The sequence below is a fragment of the Bos indicus genome, chromosome 29 (assembly GCF_029378745.1).
Source record: "Bos indicus isolate NIAB-ARS_2022 breed Sahiwal x Tharparkar chromosome 29, NIAB-ARS_B.indTharparkar_mat_pri_1.0, whole genome shotgun sequence".
NCBI lineage: Eukaryota > Metazoa > Chordata > Mammalia > Artiodactyla > Bovidae > Bos > Bos indicus.
Window position 1 is genome coordinate 50,999,713 of NC_091788.1, and position 21,413 is coordinate 51,021,125.

Genomic DNA, 21,413 nt, shown 5'->3' on the forward strand with positions numbered 1-21,413 from the left:
TTAATCTGTAAATGCTAACATTTGGCTGAGATTCTCTTAAGACACTTGAGGGTTGGTATGTGACATGCCTTAGGCACACTCGCCAGCCCCCATCCCCTGGGAAGACCGTGGGGGTCAGCTGGCAGGAATAGGAGGAAGAGAAAGAAGGAAATCTGAGTAGGAATAAAGAGAACAAAGTTCAGTTCAGGGAGAAGCCTCTTGAACAGAAATGGGGAAACAGCCGTGGGGCGGGTATCAGGGCTGGCCCAGCAGGATGGGCTGTGCGGTTTTCTGGAGGAAACTGCTGGGAACAGCTCTGGATGGCGGGCGTCCGCCACCTTGTATCAGGTGGTGAATGCTCCAGGACCAAAATTGCTTGCGACTGTGTCTGTTCCAGAGGCGCACTGACTTGCTGGGAGCTGAGATTGGGGGTGGGGTGGGGCGGTTACTGTTAGCCTCTGGAGGGTTCCAGCTTTGTAGGATCCACGTGAGAAGTGCCGCCCTTCCCAGAGGCAGGGACAGAGAGAGCGCTGACTCTAGGATTCCTGGGGTTTACGATGTCCAGGGGCCATCCAGAGGGTCTGGAGCATGTGTCCCTACTCTAGACAGTGCTGTGGGCACCACGGGCCTCCAGATGACGACCAAAACCAAAGACTAAGTAAGAAGCGCCCACCCAGGGAGACGTAAGGGCTGACAGAGGAGGGCCAGTTTGGGGGGCGGCCACCAGGCGGTGGGAGGAAAGTCTGGGGAGGTGATTCCCGCACCCAGGAGAGAACGCTTAAGTGTGGGGAGGTCGGGCCTGCGCGGTCCTCCTGGCCGCCGGCCTGGCCGGGCAGACGCGCTCGAGCCCACGGCGCTCCCTAGCGGTCACCCACGTGGTCGCCGCGCACACGGCGCCCCCGGAGCCCGGTCCTCCGCCGGACGTGCGCTCGCCGGGGCCCAGACCTCTGAGCCACCTCTCGAGCGCGAGCGTAAGGTTCCCAGGAGAACCCGGAGCCCGCGGAAGGTGGCGGTCGGCGCGCGCGTCAGCCCCCAGGATCTCCCGGCGTTCGCGTCTCCAACCGGCCGCCTCGGCGCGGGCCCTTCCTCTCCGCCCTCTTCCGTGGCCCGCCCCTCGGCCCGGCCCGCCCCTCGGCCTACTGTCGGCCTGCCCTCGGCCTCCCCTAGCCCGAGAGTTAGCCCCACCCAGTCCGCAAGGCTCCGCCCCCTAAGTCCCGCCCCTCAACCTCGCCCCGCCCCTCCCAGTCCAGGCTCCTCCCCTTGGCGCACCCCCGGCCCCGCCCCCCGTTCCCCCCCGCGTCCCACCCTGGCCTGTCACCAGGCCCCCTCTTCGGCCCGGCCCCGCCTCCAGCGTGCCTTGCCGGGCGGAGGCCCGGAAGCTGGCGTGGCGCGCTAGCGGCGGCGCTCGGGCGTTCAGAGGCGGGACTTCCGGTGGCGTTCGCGCGGGTCTTCCGGCCGACTCCAAGGGCCGGCGCGTCTCCGGGACATGCAGGTGAGCGCCGCGGCGGCGGCCGGGCTGGCGTCCGCGCCCCGCCCCGTGGCCGCGGTTCTCCTCCGCGGAGCGAGCCTGCGGGCGGTGCGTGTGGAAGCCCGAGGCGCGGCGCGAAGGAGGACGGCGAGTGTGGACTAGAGGCTGTGCGAGCGGTTGTGTGTGAGGTAGTGAGGGGGTGTGAGTGGGTGTGACGGACGCGGGGCGGCGGCGCGCGAGGGGCCGCGCTCCTTGGCTGTCCCTTGGCGTCCGCCGCAGCCCTGGGGCGGGCGGCCTTTTCGCGCTGGAGGGCGCCACCGAGAGCGGAGGCCAGAGGCCGGGGCGACGGGCTGGTGGGCGGGCGGCGGGCCTGCTCCCCCTGCGCCCAGCAGGCTGTCCTGGGCTTCCTCTGTCTTCGCCGAGGGAACACGACGGTACCTGCGACCCGCGCTGTGGACGGCACCCCAGAGTCGCAAGTGTCCCTCCGCCAGAGCTGGGCTTCTGCTCTTACACTGCATCCATTTCCAAGCGCACCCTCGGCCCTCCCTGCAGGAACAGAGTTGGCCCCCAAATTTGTGCCCACCGACGAGAATCTGACGGACACTACCCGAGCTATGGGGACGAAACCGTTCTGTTCACGGGACAGTCGGCTCTGGGTCCCGCTGGGTGTGATGATCACTCAGTGCGCAGCGGTCAGCGTCTCTCGAACTGCACATTGCTGAGCAGAGACAAGTTGGCTGGATTAAAATTGGTTTTTTAAGAAGGAAACGGAGAACGTGAGAGTGCATCCCAGAGCAGGGTCAGCACCGATCAGCTGTTTGCTGCCTGTGCACTCAAGACACGTGCACGCTTGGGACGCTTGTGTGTGTGCTGAGCTCTGTGGAGAGTGTGATGGAAGAGTTGGCTTTCAGACGCACTGACAAGCCCCCAGGGACACCTCTCACATCACAGCCAACATGTCCCCACTACCCAGTCAGGCAGGCCATCTGGAAAGTTCCACGGCCATTGGAGAGCAGCCCTGCACGTGTGAGCAGCTGGCATGTCAGTGCTTCCCCAGTGCTGTGGAGCCGCACTCCAGAGCTGGCCCAGCGGGCACAGAGTTGCAGGGGTCTGTGGCCATGCCAGCGCGCTCGCACCAGGTGCAGAAGCCAGCAGGGCCCATCTTCCTTCCTCCAGATAGCCCCACTGCCACCCTTTCCTCTTTCTTCTCTCCCGTGGTGTGAAAGCACGGGTCCTAGGGCAGGCAGATGGTGGGCAGAGGGGTCTCAGCGCGGGCGCGACAGCAGGCAGGCCAGCCAGCCGTGGGCAGAGGGGTCTCAGCGCGGGCGCGACAGCAGGCAGGCCAGCCAGCCGTGGGCAGAGGCTGGGAAGGGCCACAGAATGTGCCTCAGGTGGCGGCTGAGTGGGTCCTAGGGGACCAGGTCCTGCTTTATTTCTCTTCCTGCTCCATCCTTGGGGGCCCTGACCTCCACCCTGGGGCCAGGGAGGAGCCCGCAGGCATGAGAGGCCTGAGGGGACAGGGCTGAAGACGCGGTGCCCTGCAGGGTTGGCCCCTTGCACCACAGCAGGCACAGTCAGCCCTGCCAAGGGAGAACCCCACCCCCAGGCCGAGGCTGAGGAGGAGCCCAGGCCCCCGGGCATGGTGCCACAGGGCCAGGGTTGGGCCTGGGTGGCTGCCGTCCTGGATGGATCTGATGGCCGGGAGGGAGAGGAGGGGACACAGGGTGGCAAATCAGGCCTGAGTCTCCATATCCTTTCCCACTTCCCCTCAAGAGCACCTGATCAGCCGTGGGTGCCTCTCTGCCTGGGGGCGAGGGGATGGGGGAGGCTCCTAGGCTCCCCGACCCAGGCCCTGTCCTGCAGGCCCCAGGGAGTGGCAGCCCAGACCAGGCGCGTGCCGTCTGTGCAGGACTGTAGGCTGAGGGGGAGGTTTGAGGGGAGTGAGCTTCAAGCCAGGAGGTCGTGGTGGTGGAGGCCCCAGGCACCCACACAGGCCTGGCTCTGCTGGCTCTTGATAGGGCACCCTGCCTGGCCAGGGCTCTGGTGTCCCCAGGGGTGTCCACCCAACGAGCAAGGGCCTGGGTTGCCTGTGGGGTCTCCTCTGGACCAGCTGGACCTTGGTCAGGCTGAGAGGGGATGTGCTGCCGAGACTGAGACACCGTTGACCTACAGGCTCTCACACCGACTATCTCAAAACCTTAACAAGGAGTGCACGTGGCCTGGCCCCGAATGTTGCCCAGCTGTCCTCAGAGAGAAGGACGTGGAGGCGGGGTCAGGGTGGTGGTGCCGGTGGGCTGAGAGTCCGGTGGGGAAGCCCAGGGAGGACAGAGCGACTGGACTCCAGCAGCCTGCGCATGTGCCTGGCGTCCCCTCTCCCCCGCTGTGGGCGTGCTCGTCAGACTCAGTAAAGACAGCGTCGTGCTTGGTGTGTGCACGTTGTGCCATTTGTACGGGGGGTGTGACCACCACGGTGCCCTCAGGATGCCAGCGTGTGGGAGCGTGGGGTTTGAACAGCTGCAGTGAGCGTCTTAAAGCTTTTCCCGTGTAGACAATAAGTCCCCCAGAGTGGAATTTTTAAAAAGAAAAAAGGAAACACAGATTGGAAAGCACAGGACTTGTGACCAGGCAGTCACCTGAACTTGAATTCCCAGGAACAGCTCCGGGGGTGAAGCCGCCCTTGAGGTCGCGTCACTCTCAGTCCTCGCGGCGGGGAGGCGGTGGGGGTGGCGCTGCTGGCTCATCTCAGCGTCCATTCCTTTGGCTGCTGGTGAAGCCAAGAGCTGAGGTGCTGTTTCTGGGGCCTGAGGGGGTCTGTGTGTTATGGGGTGTCTCTGTGTGTTACACAGTGTGATTTTTCTTTTTCTCATTGGAGTATCTTTTTTTTTTTTAATTTGTACGAATTCTTTTTATGTCATCTATAGATATGGGGTAGAAGTTCATCGTCAAGTATTTTATTGTTTTGCGTTTACTTCTTTAACCCAGTTTTTTGTTTCCTAAATGATAGGGTCACGTTTTTATGTAGTAAAGTGTAGACGTTTCCCTGGTAACTTCTACTGATGCTGATTTAGGGGGAAAAGCATCCCCCTGTCCAGCTCCCACCCCAGGTTTACCTACACGGGCATGTTTTTTTCTAGTCCTCTCCACGGCTCTGTGGTTTTATACTCAAGTCAGTAGCTGGTAGCCAGAATATCTCTGTGCTTGTGGGGGGTGGAGGCCAAGCTTTGCTCAGTCGGCCCCGGCTGTGATTGGGCAGCCCTGAGGCAGTGGGACGGCTCCCGGCCTGCAGCAGGGAAGGCCCTTTCGGGGCGTCTGGGGGAGCTGGAGCCCAGCGATGCTGGCCACTGGACTCCAGCCTTCAGGGCTGGCTCGGTGCTCGGCCTAGTGCTGGGAGGCTCCAGGCTCCGTCAGGACCAGAGCCCCAGGAGGCAGGGGGAACACCCACCTGCCAGGGTCTCCATGGGCTCTGTCTCTCTGCAGCCCCCTGGACCCTGAGGTTGGGCCCTGCTGTGACCCGCCCAGCATGCGGGTGCTCCTCGGCACGCTGTGGCTCACTCTGGCCTGCAGCTCTGTGCATGCCACGCTGTCGAAGTCAGACGCCAAAAAGGCCGCCTCGAAGACGCTGCAGGAGAAGGTAGGTGGTCTGGGGACTCTCCAGAGGGCTGACCATCACACCTCCTTTCCCACTGGGGGCTGGGAGCCGACTGCAAGCCGGGAGCTTCACCTCTGGGCGGACAGCACCGTGCCCCTCGGGGCTCCGGCCGGCCGGCCTCAGAGGGAGCAGCTTCTGGTGCTGGGGCCCGAGGGCAGGCCTGCCCCTGCTGGGCTCGCATCTCTGCCCGTGCCCCCGGGTTCCCCCTCACCCCGCCTGCTGCCTCCCTCGACCCCTGTGTTCCTCCCTGCTTCACGGGGCGAGTCAGTCGAGCTCTGCCAGGTGTGGCTGTGGCTGTGCCGGTTTCCGGGAGGGCCTCGGGAGGCAGGGTGAGTCTTCAGGGACTGTCCACCCCGGCCTGACGGCCTTGCCCTGCGGGCTCCTGGTCAGCAGCGCTGATTCTGGGACGGGGTCCCTCCTGATCGAAAGGATGCTGCGGCCCCAGGGCTCAGCCTGGGGACGCGCCCTGACGGTGTCCTCCCTACCTTCCTGTCTCAGACTCAGGTTTCGGGCAAGCCCGCCCAGGAGCGGGGTCTGGTGGTGACAGACCTCAGGGCTGAGGACGTCGTCCTTGAGCACCGCAGCTACTGCTCGGCCAAGGCCCACAAGAAGCACTTTGCTGGGGATGTCCTGGGCTACATCACGCCGGTAGGCCGGGCCCGGGGGCTGGGTGGCGGACCCTGAAGGCAGGGTGGCTGCTCGGGTCTGCATTCTCACCTCCCCAGGCCGCTCTAACCCGAGGGAGCGGTGGGAGTGATGCCTCCCAGCAAAGTGACGAGGATGGCGGCAGAGTTCTGCTGCACACGAGGCGGGCGGCCCTGCGGAACCCCGCCTGGAGGTGGTCCCCTGCCCTCTGGCCCCCGCTGCCAGTAGGCTCACTGGTTCTCCTCTCTCTGCCAGTGGAACCGACACGGGTACGATGTCGCCAAGATCTTCGGAGGCAAGTTCACCCACGTCGCCCCCGTGTGGCTGCAGCTAAGGAGGCATGGCCGCGAGATGTTCGAGGTCACGGGCCTGGACGACGTGGACCAAGGTTCCGACCCGTCGCTTGTCTGTGCCCATCTGGGGTCTGGGAGAGTGAGCGAGCGAGCGAGTGTGTGTGTGTGTGAAGATGAGTGAGTCTGGTGTGAGTACGTGAGTGTCACGCCTGCCTGGCGTTCAGCTGCATCCCCGTTTGCCTCCGTGGTGTGTACACGGTGTCCCGGGGGAGGATCTGTGGAGGAGGCGGGGGTCTGGCTGTCCTGACAGCCGTGCTTTGCACCTGAGTTTACTCGGGTATTTTCCCCTTTGTTTTCAGAGAGAGAACACGTTGGCCAGAAGCGGGGCTCCCCGACACCGGGGGTGGAGGGGTGTGGATCCAAGGGCAGCTGGGCAGCGTCCGCTCCTGCTCTCTGGTGCCCTCAGCGCTGAGAGACGGGCCGGGCCCCGCGGGGTGGGGGCCCTGGTGCGGCCACATGCCCCCAGCCCTGGCTGCTCTGCAGGGCAGGGGCCAGCGCAGGACCCCAGGTTCCCCTGCCGCCTCTCTTCCGTGCTCCTCCTGGGGGAGGTCAGGTCCGGGGTCAGGGGAGGGGCTGTACCCCCACGCTGAGTGTCCTCTCCACGTCCCACAGGGTGGCTTCGGGCAGTCAGGAAACAAGCCAAGGGCCTGCGCATAGGTGAGTCCGCGGGGTCAGGCCTGTGGGCCCTTAGGCCGCACCCCAGCGGGTGGAGGTCATGGAGCGTGCTAGGTAGGGGAGGGGCCAGGGCCTTCACACCTACCTGCTTGCTCAGGCCGCGCCGCCTAGCATGCTCAGCATGTGTCTCTTTGGACTGCTCAGAAATGAGGCCGCCCCAGCCCAGCATTCGTGGCCTCGACCCAGCCGGACCCCAGTGGCCCTGCTACCTGCCTTGGTCAGCCCACCAAGTCCAGCCCCTTCCCCTGTGGTCTTGCCCTCCCATCTCTCCATTCACCCTTGAGGGTTCATGGAGCTCTGCTGGAGGCCGTGCCCAGGGGTGGCGCTCACCCTGCCCTGGCTCATGGCTGGTGAAGGAGGGCCACGTGGCCAAGTACGCTGGGGCCTGGGGAGGAGGCCGGGGCTGGGAGAGGACCTGCAGTTCATTTCACGGGGAGCTGGTAGGGGACGGTCCAGTGAGAGCCGGGCAACGAGGAGCTGGATGAGCCAGGGTCTGGACGCTCGGGGACTTGGTGGGTGAAGGAGGAAAGGGCCAGTGTCTGCATCCCTAGCGCTGCCCACGCCCCTCCCTCCCCAGGCCACTTGGCACCAGGGTGCCCGCCCTGGCCGCTGGTAGTGGTCATTCTGCCCTGGAGGCCAAGGGCCCGCCTCGGGCCGGGCTAGCCCAGGAGGGTCATGGTCTGCGCGTCTGCCCCCAGTGCCTCGTCTCCGGTTCGAGGACTGGACGTACGAGGACTTTGACAGCGTCCTGGACAACGAGGACGAGATCGAGGAGCTCAGCAGGACCGTCGTCCAGGTGGCCAAGGTGACGCCCGGGGCTCCCTCCTGACCACGTGCGTCTCGGGCGCAGGGGCTGCCCTCCCGGGGGACACACTGCCTGGGCCAGTGCCGGGCTGCAGGGCAGGGAGAGCCCTCGGGGCCCCCGGGGGCGGTGTCTGGGGGGTCACGTGAGTGGGCGGGACCGAGAGTCACGTGAGCGGGCGCGACCAGAGCTGCAGCTTCTCTGCCCCTGGGCCCACAGTCAGGAGGGGGAACCGGGGCTGGCTGTGCCTGTGCCCCCTCCTCTGGAGCCCTGCCCACCTGTCCCTGTCCTTTCAGAGCCAGCACTTTGACGGCCTGGTAGTGGAGGTCTGGAACCAGCTGCTGGTCCAGAAGCACGCGTGAGTGGGCCTGGGCAGCGTGCGGGGCGTGGGGCATGCGCGTGTCCTTCCCAGCTGCCAGTGTCAGGAAGAGGCTGAGGCCGGACATGAAGGGACCTCGTCTGGAGGGAGGGCCGTCTTCCCACAGTCTGTGCTGGTGCTGGGGTGGCACCCCGAGGAGGTCAGAGAGCGGCTCCAAGGAGTCTGGGAGCGGCTGCGGGTGGGTGCCCGGCTAAGCACTGCTGGGGGAGCCTGACAGAGCCTTCGGGGCCTTGGCCAGGAGACAGCGGAGCGGGGTCGGGGCGCCTGCGGGCAAATGGCCACGGGCTCCTCTGGGAGAAGAGCCTGCCGTCCAGCCTCGGCCCTGCCTCAGCCAGCTGGGGGGCTGTCTAGCCCCGAGGAGGTCCCCCCTCCCCTGAGGCCCACAGCCAGACCCCCCTCAGCCAGGGTGACCAGGAAGGCAGGTCCCCTCCGGCAGCCACTGCCCTGGTTCCGTCAGGCCCAGGGGGTCAGCCCCACAGGAGGAGGAGTGCGCCAGGCATGGGGGCCTGCAGCCACCGCAACCGTGGCCGCCCTGCACCCGAGCCCCGCTGCTCCATGCCTCCAGCCCAGGGGCCCCCCACTCCGGCAGGGTTCCCCCCCGCCATCCCTCTTGCAGCTGCGGGCTGCTCTCCGCCTGCTCGGAGGTGGCATCCACGGGCCCTCGGGCCTATTAGTGTAGCAGGAGAGTATTCTCGAGGGGCCGTGTGGGGGCCAAGACTCCTGCCTGAGACCCCAGGAAGCTGCGGCTGGAGCCCAGCTTGCCGGGTTCTGCCTGGGAGTGGAGGCAGCCTGATGCAGGCCCCACCATGGTTCCTGCTTCTCTCTGCACCGACCACACTCCCCACCGTGGTGCTTCCGCCCTGGGGGCGCCCCAAGGCTGGAGTTGAGAAGGAGAACAGGTGGAGAACGGTGGCCCGAGTCCAGCTGAGGGCAGGGGGCCCCTGTGTCGGGAGCCAACACCCCACTGTGCTCTGGTGGCCCCTGTGGTGGCTTTTGGTTGAGAGACGATCTCGCCACCCCTGGGCTCTGCCTCCATCCCTGCTGAGTGGTGGCCCTGCCGAGAATGCCTGAGAGGGGCTGGGGGAGCCGGCCTCGTCCGGGCGGCTCAGGAGGGTGCGCACAGCAGGCAGGCGGCGGGGCAGGGGCGGGGCTGGCCAGCCTGGCGGATGGCTCTGGACCCGGCTCCCTGGGCGTGTGATGCGGGCGATGCACCATGTCCCGCCCTGGGTGGCAGGTCCCCAGGCCCCTCCCGGGACAGCCTGCTGCGTAGGAGTGAGTAGGGGCTGCCCGGCTGTTGTAAGACGCCTGTCTTCTGCGTTCACGCCGGTAGGCCAGCGGGTGGGTGGCCCCGGGAAGCCCTGGGGAACTCATCCTAGCAGACCCCCGCTGGGCAGGCGCTGCCCCTGGGCCACAAGACCACCTCCTCTTAGAGACTCAGCCACCGGGTGGTCCCCAAAGCCGGGCAGGCACTGACGGTTATGGGTGCTGAGGGCACAGGTGGTGTGCCAGCTCCTGGCCTCAGGGAGGGGTTGAGCTGGGTTCTGCAGCCGTGTGCTCCCCAGGGGCATCCCTGACCCCACAGCCACAGCCAGAGCGGTGTCTCCTTGGCCCTGGGATCCTCTCTCTGAGGGTGGGCCCGAGGAGACTGAGAGGCTGCCCCATGCCTGCCTCCGCAGGGTGGCCGCAGCTGTGCCCTGCACGGCCTTGGGCTATGTAGACTGGCTCGAGCTGAGCGGGACCAGGGGCGCACAGCCCCCCACCTGCCCGCACCGGGCAGGGGCGCTCGCCACTTCTGTAGACCGAGGTGGTTCCTGAGGGGCTGTGGGGAAGGACCCAGGTCAGTCACCGGGCCCACACCCTCCCAGGCAGTGCGGGGCCAGGCCAGAGTGGACCCAGCCCGGAGCTGGCCCAAGACCTTCCTTCCTGGCAGGGCGGCCCCTGGGGGCTGAGCCAGCCTCTGCGTGGTCCGTGCTCCCAGCAGACCTGAGATGCCACCACGCCCCTCGCCCTCACGACCGGAGGAGCCGTGAGGCTGTGCCTCGGAGATGCTGCTCCTTGGGTCCAGGAGCGCTTGGTTGACCCTCCTGGGGCTGGGAAGGCGGGGCTCTGTGCCGGCGACTGCTTGGGGTGGGGTGACTGCCAAGGGGGCGGGAGGTCAGGGCCCCGCACGAGGCCCATCGGCGGAGCTGCCCCGCACCCTCATCCCCAGGCGCCTCCGGGGCACCCCTGCCCGCAGCACCCCAGAGTCGCAGGCTCCTTCCTCACCCCTGCCTGGCTGCGTGTCCGGCAGGGTTCAGAGGTGACGGGGCGCCGCACGGCCCCCTCCCTGTCCCGCCCCCACGCTTCGGGGGTCGGGGGTCTGAACTATGGGCTACAGCGGGGGCTGTGAGGCCAGGGTGGGTGGAGGGTGGCCCGGGCGTTGCCCAGCGCCGCTGCCCCTGATCTGTGCTCCGCTTCTCTGCAGGGGGCTCATTCATCTGCTCACCCACATGGCCGAGGCGCTGCACCAGGCCCGGCTGCTGGTCTTCCTGGTCATCCCGCCCGCCGTTGCCCCGGGGTAAGTGCTGTGCCTGCTCGTCCAGGAGGCCCTTCCTGGCCCCCACCCAGCCCCGGCCTGGTCACGCCGGCTACTGCCTGTGTGGGGGACCCTGTCGGCACGTTCTCACGGGCCCGCAGGTCAGGGGTCTGCAGCTCAGGGCCCGAGCTGCCTCAGGCCAGGCCTCCTGCCACTCAGCCCAGCCACTTCCGCCACCCCAGCCCTGAGACAGGGAGCTGGGCCCAGTGCCAGCTGTCAGCACTGTGGCCTGACTGCCATCCAGCCCGCACTGGGCACGGAGGAGGCCCAGGTGGTGACCTAGGGCTGAGGGCTGAGCAGAGGGGTGGTGAGGACCCAGAGGGGCCAGTCATCGGCTCGCTGCAGAGCTTGGGCCAGTGTGTGGGACGGGGTGGGTGGCCTCTGGACCCGCGCAGTCTGGCCTCAGACAGGAGAGGCTGCAGCCACCCTGGGCGGCTGCCCTCCTGCGCCTGACGCTCCCACCCAGCGGCGTCTCCACGTGTCCCCAGAAACTTCGGCTGTGGTCTACAGCCTGCAGGAGGGCCCTCGGCCCCAGGTGTCACCTCCTACGCTTCTGAGTGCGTGCTGACGCGTGGGACACACGTGTGTGAGGGACCAGAGGTCCTCCAGGATGGGGGCCCTGGCCTGGAAGGGCCGGGGCAGTGGACACCGCATGGTCCGTGGGCTCAGCTGCAAGTGCAGCGCCTGTGGCTCGGGACGTGGAGCCCCAGTTGACCTTTGATTTCCGTCGGGGCCATCCGTGGAGACAGGCTCCTCTGGCCCAGGGAGGGCCTGGGTCGCGGGTGGGACCGGCCCCCTTGCAGGCCCCTCATGCTGACAGGTGTGCAGGGCAGACCCCCGTGTGCTAGAGGGTGTGGGGGAAGGTGAGCGGGCCTGACGCCCCGGAGGGGTTGACCTCTAGGCCTGGCCTCCAAGGGCAGTGGGCTCAGGACAGGGTGGGGAGCAGCCTTCCAGCCTGGGTCCCCTCTCTGGGCAGTGACCAGGGAGGACGCACCCTCGGGTGGCAGCGAGAGGAGAGTCGGGGCAGGGGCCATGGCCCGTGTGGCCGGGCTGACGGCAGGGGCCCTGGGCACGGCCGCCTCTCCTGGCCCAGGCCATGTCTCAGGGACACAGCCTGGCTGCACCCTTGCACTGGCGAGCAAGCCTCCCTTCCTCCAGAGGCCTCAGTGGCCGAGGTTTGTCTTGTTGGCTTTGCCCTTCTCCACCCGCACTTCGGGACAGCAGCCCCGCAGAGGAACCAGTGAGCTGTAAACAGATCTTCTGGCCTTTCTGCAGCGTCAGTCGCTTCACAGAGGCTGCACTGCTGCCCGTGGGAACGGCAGCCCGGGGGGTATCTGCGTGGCAGCCTTTTGCTGCTGTGGCCTGTGTCTCCTCCTCCCATTTGGGGGCTGTTGGCACAGGTGGCCATCCTGACCTTGAGCCCTGCTCCCGAGGCCTCAGCTTGGCCCTCACCGATGGCCCAGCACCAGTCAGCGGGCTGAATGAGAGCTCTGGGCCACCCTGGCTCTAGGAGGGCCCTGAGTCAGTCCTCGCCTCCACCCCTCAGGCTGTCTCTTCTGAGAATCGAGCTCCCAGAGCCCTGGAGCATGGTGGACTGACTTCCTTTCCAGGACCTTCCCCGCAGTGAGCTCGCATCCTCATGGACAGGTGCCCCCTTGACGGGTGCTGCATCTAGCTGTCCTCCAGTCACTCCTGGGGTTTAGGGTCACCACGGGAAGGGGGTGGGTGAGGGTCCTTCCCCGGGAGGGACACCCCTGCCCAGGCTGACCCCCATTGACGTCTCCTGAGCTCCAGGGGTGGCCTGGGGCCAGACCATGGAGGCTCAGCGGGGCCGTGGGCAGGTGTCACCCCTGGACACAGCGGGTGCAGGTGGCGGAGGTCCACACCGGAGGGGAGGAGCCCTTGCTGACAGTGGGACGGCCCGGACCTGCAGGCGCGGTTCTGCTCTATCACGTAGGCTGGCTGTGGGCAGGAGGCCCTGGGGCGGGCCCGTGGGGGCGGTGGGGGGCGCCGACAGCGGGCCCACCCCCTCGCCCGCTGGGCCACCCTGGGCAAGGCTCTACAGGCGGTGTCCGTGGGCCAGGGGATGCCCGCCTGTGGTCAGTGGCAGGGCCCCGGTCTGCGCTGGTCCTGAGGACGCTCGGCCTGCAGAGGACTGGTTTGGGGCAGGGCTTGGGTGTCCAGCCCAGTAGGTGGCATCTCGCCCTGGGGGTTGTGGCTTCACAGTGTCATGTGGCTATAGGGGCCGGGATGGGGCGGGGAGCCTGGCCTGAAACGTGGGGCTGGTGTGGGGTTCAAACTGCCCGGCTCCTCCCAGCTGAGCGGGGTGGTCTGGAGTGCAGCCCCGGGCCTGTGGCTGCCACCACCCGGTGGAAGTGTCTGGTTCCCAACTGCGTCCCGTGCTCCTGGCCACAGTCAGTGCTCGTCAGGGGGTCTCGCCTGTGACCCCTGGGGCTCTCCTGGCCCCCGTCCCCAGGAGCCTGGTGTCTCTGGGAGGCCTGAGTCAGGCCTCCAGGCCCCTCCCTCCAAAGGCTCAGGGGGGGTGGCCTTTGCTCAGCGGGCTTGGGGGTAGCCTGGCGATGGGGTATCTTAGGGTTGCCTGGACCCCGTGGAACTGGTGACTGAGGCTGAGGTCCACATGGTGGACCGCCCCTGCCCAGGAACTGGAGGCGCTGGCCTAGAGGAGGGATTGTTTTCTCTGCTCACACTGTTGGGGGGACGCAGAGCCCACTGCACCCCACCCAGGGACATAGCAGGGTCGTAAAGGCTGCTACAGCAGAGCAGATGGCTGGCAGTCGGCTGTGTCCTACAGACAGCCCCCGGGGCCCCCACCTGCCCAGACCTGAGGCCTCCAGAGGGAGGGCGCCGTGCCTGAGGCTGAGTGAAAGTGGGCGGGCCTAGGCTGCCTGTGCCCATGTGAGAGAGGCCTCTGGGGCCTGGGCAGGAGTGGGGGTTCTCCACGGAGCCCTGACCCAGCTGCGGGCCACCCTGTGCACCCGAGTGCTGCTCCCCTCCAGGTAAAGAGACTGAGGTGTCTTCCTGGAGCAGGGGCAGAAGGGGCCTGAGCTGGGAGCCCCTGGCCGGCATGCCCCGTCCTCCGCTGAGCCCAGGTCAGCTGGGGAGAGGCTGTGACCAGGAGGTGGGCACGGAAACCATGCCGTCTTTTTGCAGGACCAACAAGCTGGGCATGTTCACGAACATGGAGTTTGAGCAGCTGGCACCCGTGCTGGACGGCTTCAGCCTCATGACCTACGACTACTCCACAGCACAGCCGTGAGTGGGGCTTGGGGCCCACGCGCTCTCGCTCGGCACGTGGGGGCCTAGCCCCCGGCAGGCCTGCCCACTGGACGCCCGGGTGCGGTCCCGCCTCCCGCCAGCCTGCTCAGGCTGTGACCCGCGGTCCGCTCTCAGCTCCAGAATCTCGAAGGGCCCAGTCTCTTCTCCCAGAGCCCAAAGTCAGCCTTGTGTTGGGCGACCTTCTTGTTTTGGGGTGACTTAGGGCACCTGGCCACCCCATGGGAATGCCATCCCGGGGTGTCCCTCCACGTCTCCCGGCCCTGGCTGCCCCATGCCAGGTGCTGGGCCCACCTCCACGCCCTGGAGAAGGTGCTCCTGTGTCGGGGGTCACGCTGCTGCCCCAGCCCTCCAGGGCCTCCCCTGAGCGCTCTGCCGCCTGAGGGTCCTGGGCGACGCAGACACCCAGCTCAGGTCCAGCGGGGCCGTCCATCTGCTGCCGTCCTTGCCGTGGTGCGCGTGGACTCCTGCCCCAACCCGGGCGCCCGAGGCCTCGGCCCGGTGCTGAAACCCACTCCTCCCCGACCCTGCAGAGCCGGCCCCAACGCGCCGCTGCCCTGGGTGCGAGCCTGCGTCCAGGTCCTGGACCCCAAGTCCAAGTGGCGGAGCAAGATCCTGCTGGGGCTCAACTTCTACGGCATGGACTACTCGGCCTCCAAGGATGCCCGTGAGCCCATCATCGGGGCCAGGTGAGCTGGTGGCCCCATCTCCCGCGGCACCCTCGTTGTGGGAGGTGAGAGGCTGCAGTGGGGAGGAGGCCGGGCAGGGTCTGACCTCAGGCCGGCTGTCTGCGGGCGCCACCCCAGCCCCCCCTCTCGCTCCATGTCGGCGGGAGCGTCCTCGACACAGTGCAGGCGGCCTGCCACCCCGTGTTCTGTGCTGTGGCCCGGAGGAGCCCTTTGTGTTCCCGGCCGCGTGGTCGTGCTCCCGCTCCGTGTGGGCTGTGTGTGCTGGGCTCTGAAGCCGTTGCCGCGCCATCCGCCCAGGCGTGCCATCCCACCAGCTGCTCGCCCCGTGTGGTTGCCCCACACTCATCCCCGCCCAGCGCCCACCGCACCGCGATAACCACACGTTTTCACGGAGACTTGTTTATGTTTTTTGCGCCTGGTTTTTGTTGAGCTTTTTAAACCTTGGGCTTATCCTTTCTGCCATGTTTGGGAAGGACGTAGCCGGTTCCTCACCTCCCTCTCTCTTCCTTTTCCAGGCCCGCGAGCAGGCATGTGTCGGGCCGGTGTGTCTCTCCCACTCCCGGGAGCCCTCACTCTGTCCTGGAGGCTCTGTCTCTGTGTCTCTTGCTCTCCAAGCCGGCACCCCATTTCCCGGCCGTGTCTTACTCAGGGCCTCTCCCTCCCACGTGTCCCGGTAGCTCTCGTCTGGGGGTTTGTCTGGGATGCCGAGTGCATGTGTGGTGCTGCCAGGCGGGCAGCCCTGTCCCCTCCGTGTCACCGAGCAGCTCTCCGGGGCCTGTGCTCCGGCCACACCCGCGTCTCACCCGGCCGTGCGCCCCCAGCCCGCTGCCCTTACGCTGTGAGCCGTCTTGGCCCCGAACGCTGTGAGCTGTCCCGTGAGGAGGACAGTCCCGAGGCCAGTGACCCGAGTGTGTGTGCCCGTTGCTGCTCCCCGTGGGCAGGGAGCATGCTGGCCCGCTGGCCCTGGGGACTCAGCACGCAGCCCAGCAGCACCTGAGCGCCGGCCGCCTGCCAGCTGGCCTCGGCCCGTCCCGCTCTACTCCCTCAGGGCCGCCCTGCGGAGGGACAGGCCACTCGCTGGGTTGGCCCTTGGCTGGTCTCAGGAGTCCCGGTGCGGTGGGGCACCCGTTTCCTGGCCCCCGCCCCAGGCGAGTCCCCAGGGTCGGCTGTGCTGAGGCCTGGGAGGGCCTCCAGCTGCTGGGGGAGCACCGTGGGAGGGAATCTGGACAGGACGGCTCTGCCCAGGGCTTGCTGGGGTCACCCAGCGGAGGGGTCCCCCACCCCGCCCAGAGGTGGAACAGGGAGGGAGGCCTGTGGGGGTGGGGCAGAGGGTTCCCGGGCCCAGGGGCGTGTCAGGGACCACCCTGCACAGACCCCAGAGGGCGCAGACTCCAGAGGATGCCACCCGCTTCCCTTGACCTCAGGGTGCCCACTCGGGTCTTGCCCAGGGCACTTACACTAGGGAGAGGCTGAAGGAGGCCCAGGTGGGGTTGACCACTGTTCTGAGGAGTCATGTGGGTTTCTGAGGGGCCGTGGGCAGGGGGTGCTTCTGAGGAACCTCGCCCAGCCCCGTCTTCTCAGCCTCAGCCGTCCCGTGGGGCATCCCATGGCTCAGCAAGGCGGTCCGGCGGGGAGACCAGGCCCGGGGCTCCATTCCTCCCCCCTCGGCCGCTGGAGGCCCAGCAGAGCCTGTCCAGAGCCCCTCCCTCGACCCGGTGACCCCACCGCTGTCTCCTCCTCCCTAGGGCCCTAGCCAGCCATCTGCTGCCTGTGCCCTAGGGGATCCTCGGGCAGGGGCTAGCCCTGGGTTGCTCTGATCTCCTCTGCCCATGGCAGAGGAGATTTCTTCCAGACCATCCCCCGACGTGCAGGGGGCTGACCCACGTGGGGGCTCTGGGGACAGGCGGAGCCTCTTCAGGGCAGGGAGCAGCCCCCCTCAGGCCATGTCTGGGGAGCCAGATGGGAGGGCTTAGTGAGGCCCCAGATGGAGGCCTGTCTCTGGGGGCGGGCAGGCTGCCTCTGCAGGGGGTGGGCGTGTTCACAGGCCCAGAGCCCCAGAGTCGCAGCCCACCAGGCCGCACCCCTCACTGGGCCCCCGGGAGCCCTCAGCGGGCGACCAGCAGGTGTGGGGGCAGTGAGCCCGGGGCCTGGCACCCTGCTGCCCTGACAGCAGCCCAGGCCGGCCTGTCCCAGGACCACCCGCCCTCCCAGCTCCACCTCCCCAGCGCTGGTCTGGCCGTGTGTGGCAGGTGTCCCCTCCAGGGACAGCGGGCGATCAGTGCCTCACCATCTGCTCCTCACACAGAGCCAGCACCTCCAGCGGGGGTGGGAGGCTGGCTCTGCCAGCCGGAGGGTTGGGGGGGTCTCGTGGCCTCTGCCTGCCTCGGTGGGAGGGGGCGGTGGGGAGGCAGTCTGCACTCTCTGGATCCTCTGACCACTGCCTCTGCTGTCCACCCCAGGTGACTTGAGGCCCCATCGCCCCACGGCCTCATCGCTTCCTGCCCTCGAGGAGGTGGAGTGGCTGTAAAACTCTTGAGAGGTTGGGGCGCCCCACATGCAGACTCGGGGTGCCCCACATGTCTGGGTGCTGATGTGGGGATCGCCATGGTTGCTCAGCCCCCGCTCTGGGAGGCTGTTGCACTGCCCTGGTGGTCAGGGTGCCTGGCCAGCCCCCTGAACGCCCCCAGGCCAAGTGGTTACCCACCCCCCGGCAGCCCCCAGACTGGGCTCTGCTGCCCCTGTTCAGAGGCCCACCAGGACCTCCATGAGAGCCAGCCCCAGCAGGACACAGCCAGACCGGCCCAGGGCTGGGCCGTGCCCGGCAACACTCCCCCCCACCACTCACGGGCCAGGGGGCCCGGGGTCAAGCTTACGGGGCTTGGGCCGTCCTGCCCCGGGGTCTTGCGCTGCCCTGGATGGGGCTGGCGGCTCCCACGGCTCTGGTCTTCCCCGTCGTTGCGCCGCGTTCTGTGCGGAGACCCTCTCCCCTGCTGGCCCCTGGGTTTCGCTGTCCTCCCTGAGTGCCTGAGTGTCCTGCCCTCACTGTGCCCGGAGCCTCCCCGTGCACCCTGACCCTTCATCGCGGTCCCTGCTGGCTCTCCCCTCGGGCACTCCAGGGGGCCCACGGGGGTTGTGCTGCCTGTAGGTGACTGAGGTCTTCCGTGTACACTGCCTGTAGGTCCTGGGAGGTGGGATGGGGGAAGGGCGCCGCCTCGCATCGCACGTGGCGGTGCGCACCAGACTCCCCACGTGGGCCTGCAGCAGGGGACCCTGCCCCTTCCACGCACCCGGCCGGGTCCTCAGCAGTTCGGAGGCAGTGCCCTCCGGGGCAGGTCCTTTCAGTCCTGCGGGGACCATGGCAGAGAGCGCAGGGCGCCCAGGCCCCAGTGGGAGGCGGGAAGCCCACCCCTACTGCCCTGACGGCCCCCTTCAGCCTGCTCTCTGCTTGCTCGCCCAGAGAGGGGGGCTGTGCAGTTCATCTCCAGGCCCAGAATCCTCCTCCGACCTGTCTGCTGTGTCTTCGTGTATGATTCTCTTTGCCATTGCCTGAACCTTTTGAGTGGGGAGATGTCTTTCACACGCTGTAAGGTCCGCTGTGGCAAAGCGCCTGACTCAGCAACGTTCAGAACCTTGTCAGGCTACGCAGCCACCTTCTCTGTTGCCGGGTCCCGGCAGCTCCCTCGCCCCCTGTGGCCGCTGACCTGGGATTCGCCTGTGACTTGCCTCAACGGGACGTTTCGTAGAGATGGGTCAGGCGGCCTGTGGCCGAGGCCTTCCGCTTTAGCTCAGGGACCGCTCAGGCCCCATGTGTACCTTTTCCTCATTCAGCCTTGCCCCCCCCCGCCCCCGCCTCTGCACCTGGGCCGCCGTGGCCGTGCTCTCCCTCCGCAGCGCTCTGTTTGGCTGTCCCCACCCAGGGTGCTCACTCCCTGCTCCTCCACCTCACACCCCGGTGAGCGTGGGGTCCTAAATGGCTCCAGCCCTGGCATAGGCCTCAGCCTCCGGGGTGAGGAACTGACCCCAACAGAGTGCAGCCTCAGCTGCCCCCACAGCTCCCTGGCTCCAGCAGGCAGCTCTGTGAGGAGTGCGTGGCCAGGGCTCCCCAAACCCGAGGGCCTGGAGCCACCTGCCCAGCAGCATCTGTCCCTGACCCAGGACAGGACTCGGGGGCTCAGAAACACCCACCCCACCGCACGTCCCACATCTCCTTAGCCCCAGGGCAGACGGGTCCAAAGCAGCAAGTGATCCCTGTGATTCCAGGAGCGTGGCTTTGGTTAAGGATGATGCCATCATTTTGGACAGTTGGACCTGGTGTGGTGGGCGTCCTGGGTTCTGGCCCAAACCCCTTGGGGAGCCCCACGTCCTCTGCCGCTGCCGCGGGTTCCCCACTGCTCTGTGCAGCCCTGACCCCCAATGCCCCACTGGCGTCCATGGTCCAGCCCAAAGCACACAGCAGCCCCAGGCCCAGGGGTGGGCCGGCCGCACCTACCCCCCCCAGCCCATCTGGGTGCCAGCTGCCGGCCAGGGAGACTCAGTGTGGGCTGCAGACCCCCGCTGTCCTGGCCACGCAGCACCCTGGAGACCAGCCTGTCTTCATGTGTGTTGGGGGCGGGTCTGAAACCAGTGGCTTCTGGCAGTGAGACCAGGCCCACCGCGGGCCTGGGGCAGCCGCGTCCACAGCAAGGGGGTAGGGAGGACAGCCTGGCTCCCCAGAGGGCCCGGACACCGCTGTTTCCTTGGGAAGGGGGGCATGTGGAGCCGAGGCTGCCCCCAGGGCTTGCTCGCCTGTCCTCCACCAGGTGGGGCCCAGGAGCACCGCCTGTGCCACCCGCCTGGCGCTGTGCCCACACTGCGGGCTCACCCACGCTGCTCTGCCCGTGGTGCTGTCGGGTCAGGGCAGTGCCCCGGTCCCCACATCTGAGCAGCCTCTGTCGGGGCCCCCGTCCCCTGCCCCCACAGCCCCGGCCCAAGCGTTGGAGACCCCCCAGTGCCCTGCTTCCTGGCATTTCAGCATGCCCAGGCCACCCCACGTGGCCTTCCCACCCCGCCTGCTGTCGCTGGCATTCTGTAGCCCACCAGGTGTGGTCTGGAGAATGCCCCGGTTAGCCCCCAGCTGCTGTGACGGCAGCGGGCACCCACACCCATCTGGGTGGGTGGGGAGGGCCCTGCACCCACACTCCATCTCCCCCAGGTACATCCAGACACTGAAGGACCACCGGCCCCAGGTCGTGTGGGACAGCCAGGCCGCAGAGCACTTCTTCGAGTACAAGAAGTGAGTGTCAGGGAAGGCCCACGGGGTGGTCCCGTCGGTGCGGGGCACGAACCTGTGCCCTGGGCTGGCAGGGCGGGGCCAGGAGGAGCCGAGGCCACTGTGGACAGACGATCTGGGTCTGCTCTCTTGCAGAAGCCGCGGCGGGAGGCACGTCGTCTTCTATCCGACGCTGAAGGTGGGTGCGGGGCTGAGGCTGCGGGTGGGTCGGCCCTCGGTGAGGTGGCCACGGGCAGCAGCCTCAGGGCCGGGGCGGCCGGGCCAACACTCCCCCCACCTCAGTCCTTGCAGGAGCGGCTGGAGCTGGCCCAGGAGCTGGGCGTGGGGCTGTCCATCTGGGAGCTCGGGCAAGGCCTGGACTATTTCTACGACCTGCTGTAGGCCGGGCTTGCAGCCAGCACGCCCTTTTCTGAGAGACAGAGGGACTAATGTGTGAAATACAGACTGTTTTCCATTTCCGGATCTGTGTGTGTTGTGGCTGCCGCGGGAACCGAGCAGGCTGGGGACCCAGGCCCCTCAGGGCCCTGACCTGGGGTGGGGAGTCCTAGCAGGGCCGGGGGAGGCTAAGGATGCAGACCCTCCACCCGGCCTTGGCTGCCTGGCCTCCGCTGTCTGGTGAGGCAGGGTCCATAGTCCCCACCGCACAGGCGGTGGAGTCCCGCGTGGTCTGCAGTCCCTGAGGGTTCAGAGGCTCCAGGGCAACGCCAGGTGCCCTGCTTGTGGACGCTCAGGCAGGCGTCACCCCAGGGCCACACAAAGGGACCTGGCCTGCCTGCCCAGGAGCTTGCTGGGCACCACGTGGCAGAGGCGTGGAGGCACATTGCGGAAACCGAGGCTCAGAGAGGCAGGCCCCACCCCCAGGGCAGGGCGTAGGCTGTGGCCACTGACAGCTCACTGCGGGCCGCTGCCCCCAGGTATGGCTGTTCTACCAGGAGGGCATGTTGGGAAGAAGTGCTGTTGCTGGGAGTTGAAGGACAGCTGACCAGGCCCACCGGCTCCACGCAGAGGGTCCCTCTGTGACAGTGCTGCTGGCCAGATAATGGCCGTGAGCGCGGGCGCGGCCCTGGGGAGCTTGCTGGGGGGGTTCTAAGAGGCTAGGTCTCATCTTCGGGGTCGTGGCCCGGCTGGACCCTCGCAAGCTGTCCCGAGGAAGAGCCCTGCAGCTCGTGGTGTGGGTCTCACAGAAGACCCCAGACTGGCTGAGGGGCAGCCCGCCTGGGCACCCCATTTAGGTCAGTGGGTGCGGATGGGCTCTTTGAGATGGTGGGTCCAATGCCCCCCCAGGCCCCACCCTGCCGGGCCCCCAGGGGTGGGGCTGTAGGCACTGGCTGGTCCCCGTGCTGTGAGGAGCTGGGTGGAAGGGTGAGGACTGGGCCGGGAGGGGCCCTGGGTTCTGGTGTAGGGGACAGACCCACCATGGGGTCGGCGTGGTCAGTACCTGTGGATGTGGAGACGGGGGGTGATCTGACACCGGGCAGAAGGCTCCTCGGCCTGGGTTGGAGGATGAGGGAACCAGCAAAGGGCACGGAGCTGGGAAGGCCGGCCTGGCACTGTACCCTTGCGGGCATCCGGAAGGGGGAGCCCGGGAACCCCCCGGAGGCAGGGGACCCACACAAGGCTGCGGGCAGGGTGGCCT

The 21,413-nt window shown here is 67.4% G+C and overlaps 1 protein-coding gene across 3 annotated transcripts; it reads left to right on the forward strand.

The window, feature by feature from the left end:
* The first annotated feature begins 1,311 nt into the window (after positions 1-1,311).
* On the forward strand, positions 1,312-20,239 carry CHID1 (chitinase domain containing 1). 3 transcript variants are annotated; one of them, XM_070783281.1, is made up of 13 exons: positions 1,335-1,471; positions 4,925-5,078; positions 5,595-5,744; positions 5,997-6,129; positions 6,707-6,751; positions 7,468-7,574; positions 7,868-7,929; positions 10,415-10,507; positions 13,697-13,798; positions 14,353-14,508; positions 19,700-19,780; positions 19,913-19,955; positions 20,060-20,239. In XM_070783281.1, the coding sequence occupies exons 2-13, from the start codon at positions 4,968-4,970 to the stop codon at positions 20,156-20,158; spliced, it is 1,182 nt and encodes a 393-aa protein (XP_070639382.1). In that variant the 5' UTR covers positions 1,335-1,471; positions 4,925-4,967; the 3' UTR covers positions 20,159-20,239. The 3 variants fall into 3 exon arrangements, with proteins under 3 accessions (XP_070639379.1, XP_070639382.1, XP_070639380.1); XM_070783278.1 differs by lacking the exons at positions 19,700-19,780; positions 19,913-19,955; positions 20,060-20,239 and adding an exon at positions 15,024-15,434 and having other exon boundaries at positions 1,312-1,471; XM_070783279.1 differs by lacking the exons at positions 1,335-1,471; positions 19,700-19,780; positions 19,913-19,955; positions 20,060-20,239 and adding exons at positions 1,478-1,635; positions 15,024-15,390.
* The last annotated feature ends 1,174 nt before the right edge of the window (positions 20,240-21,413 follow it).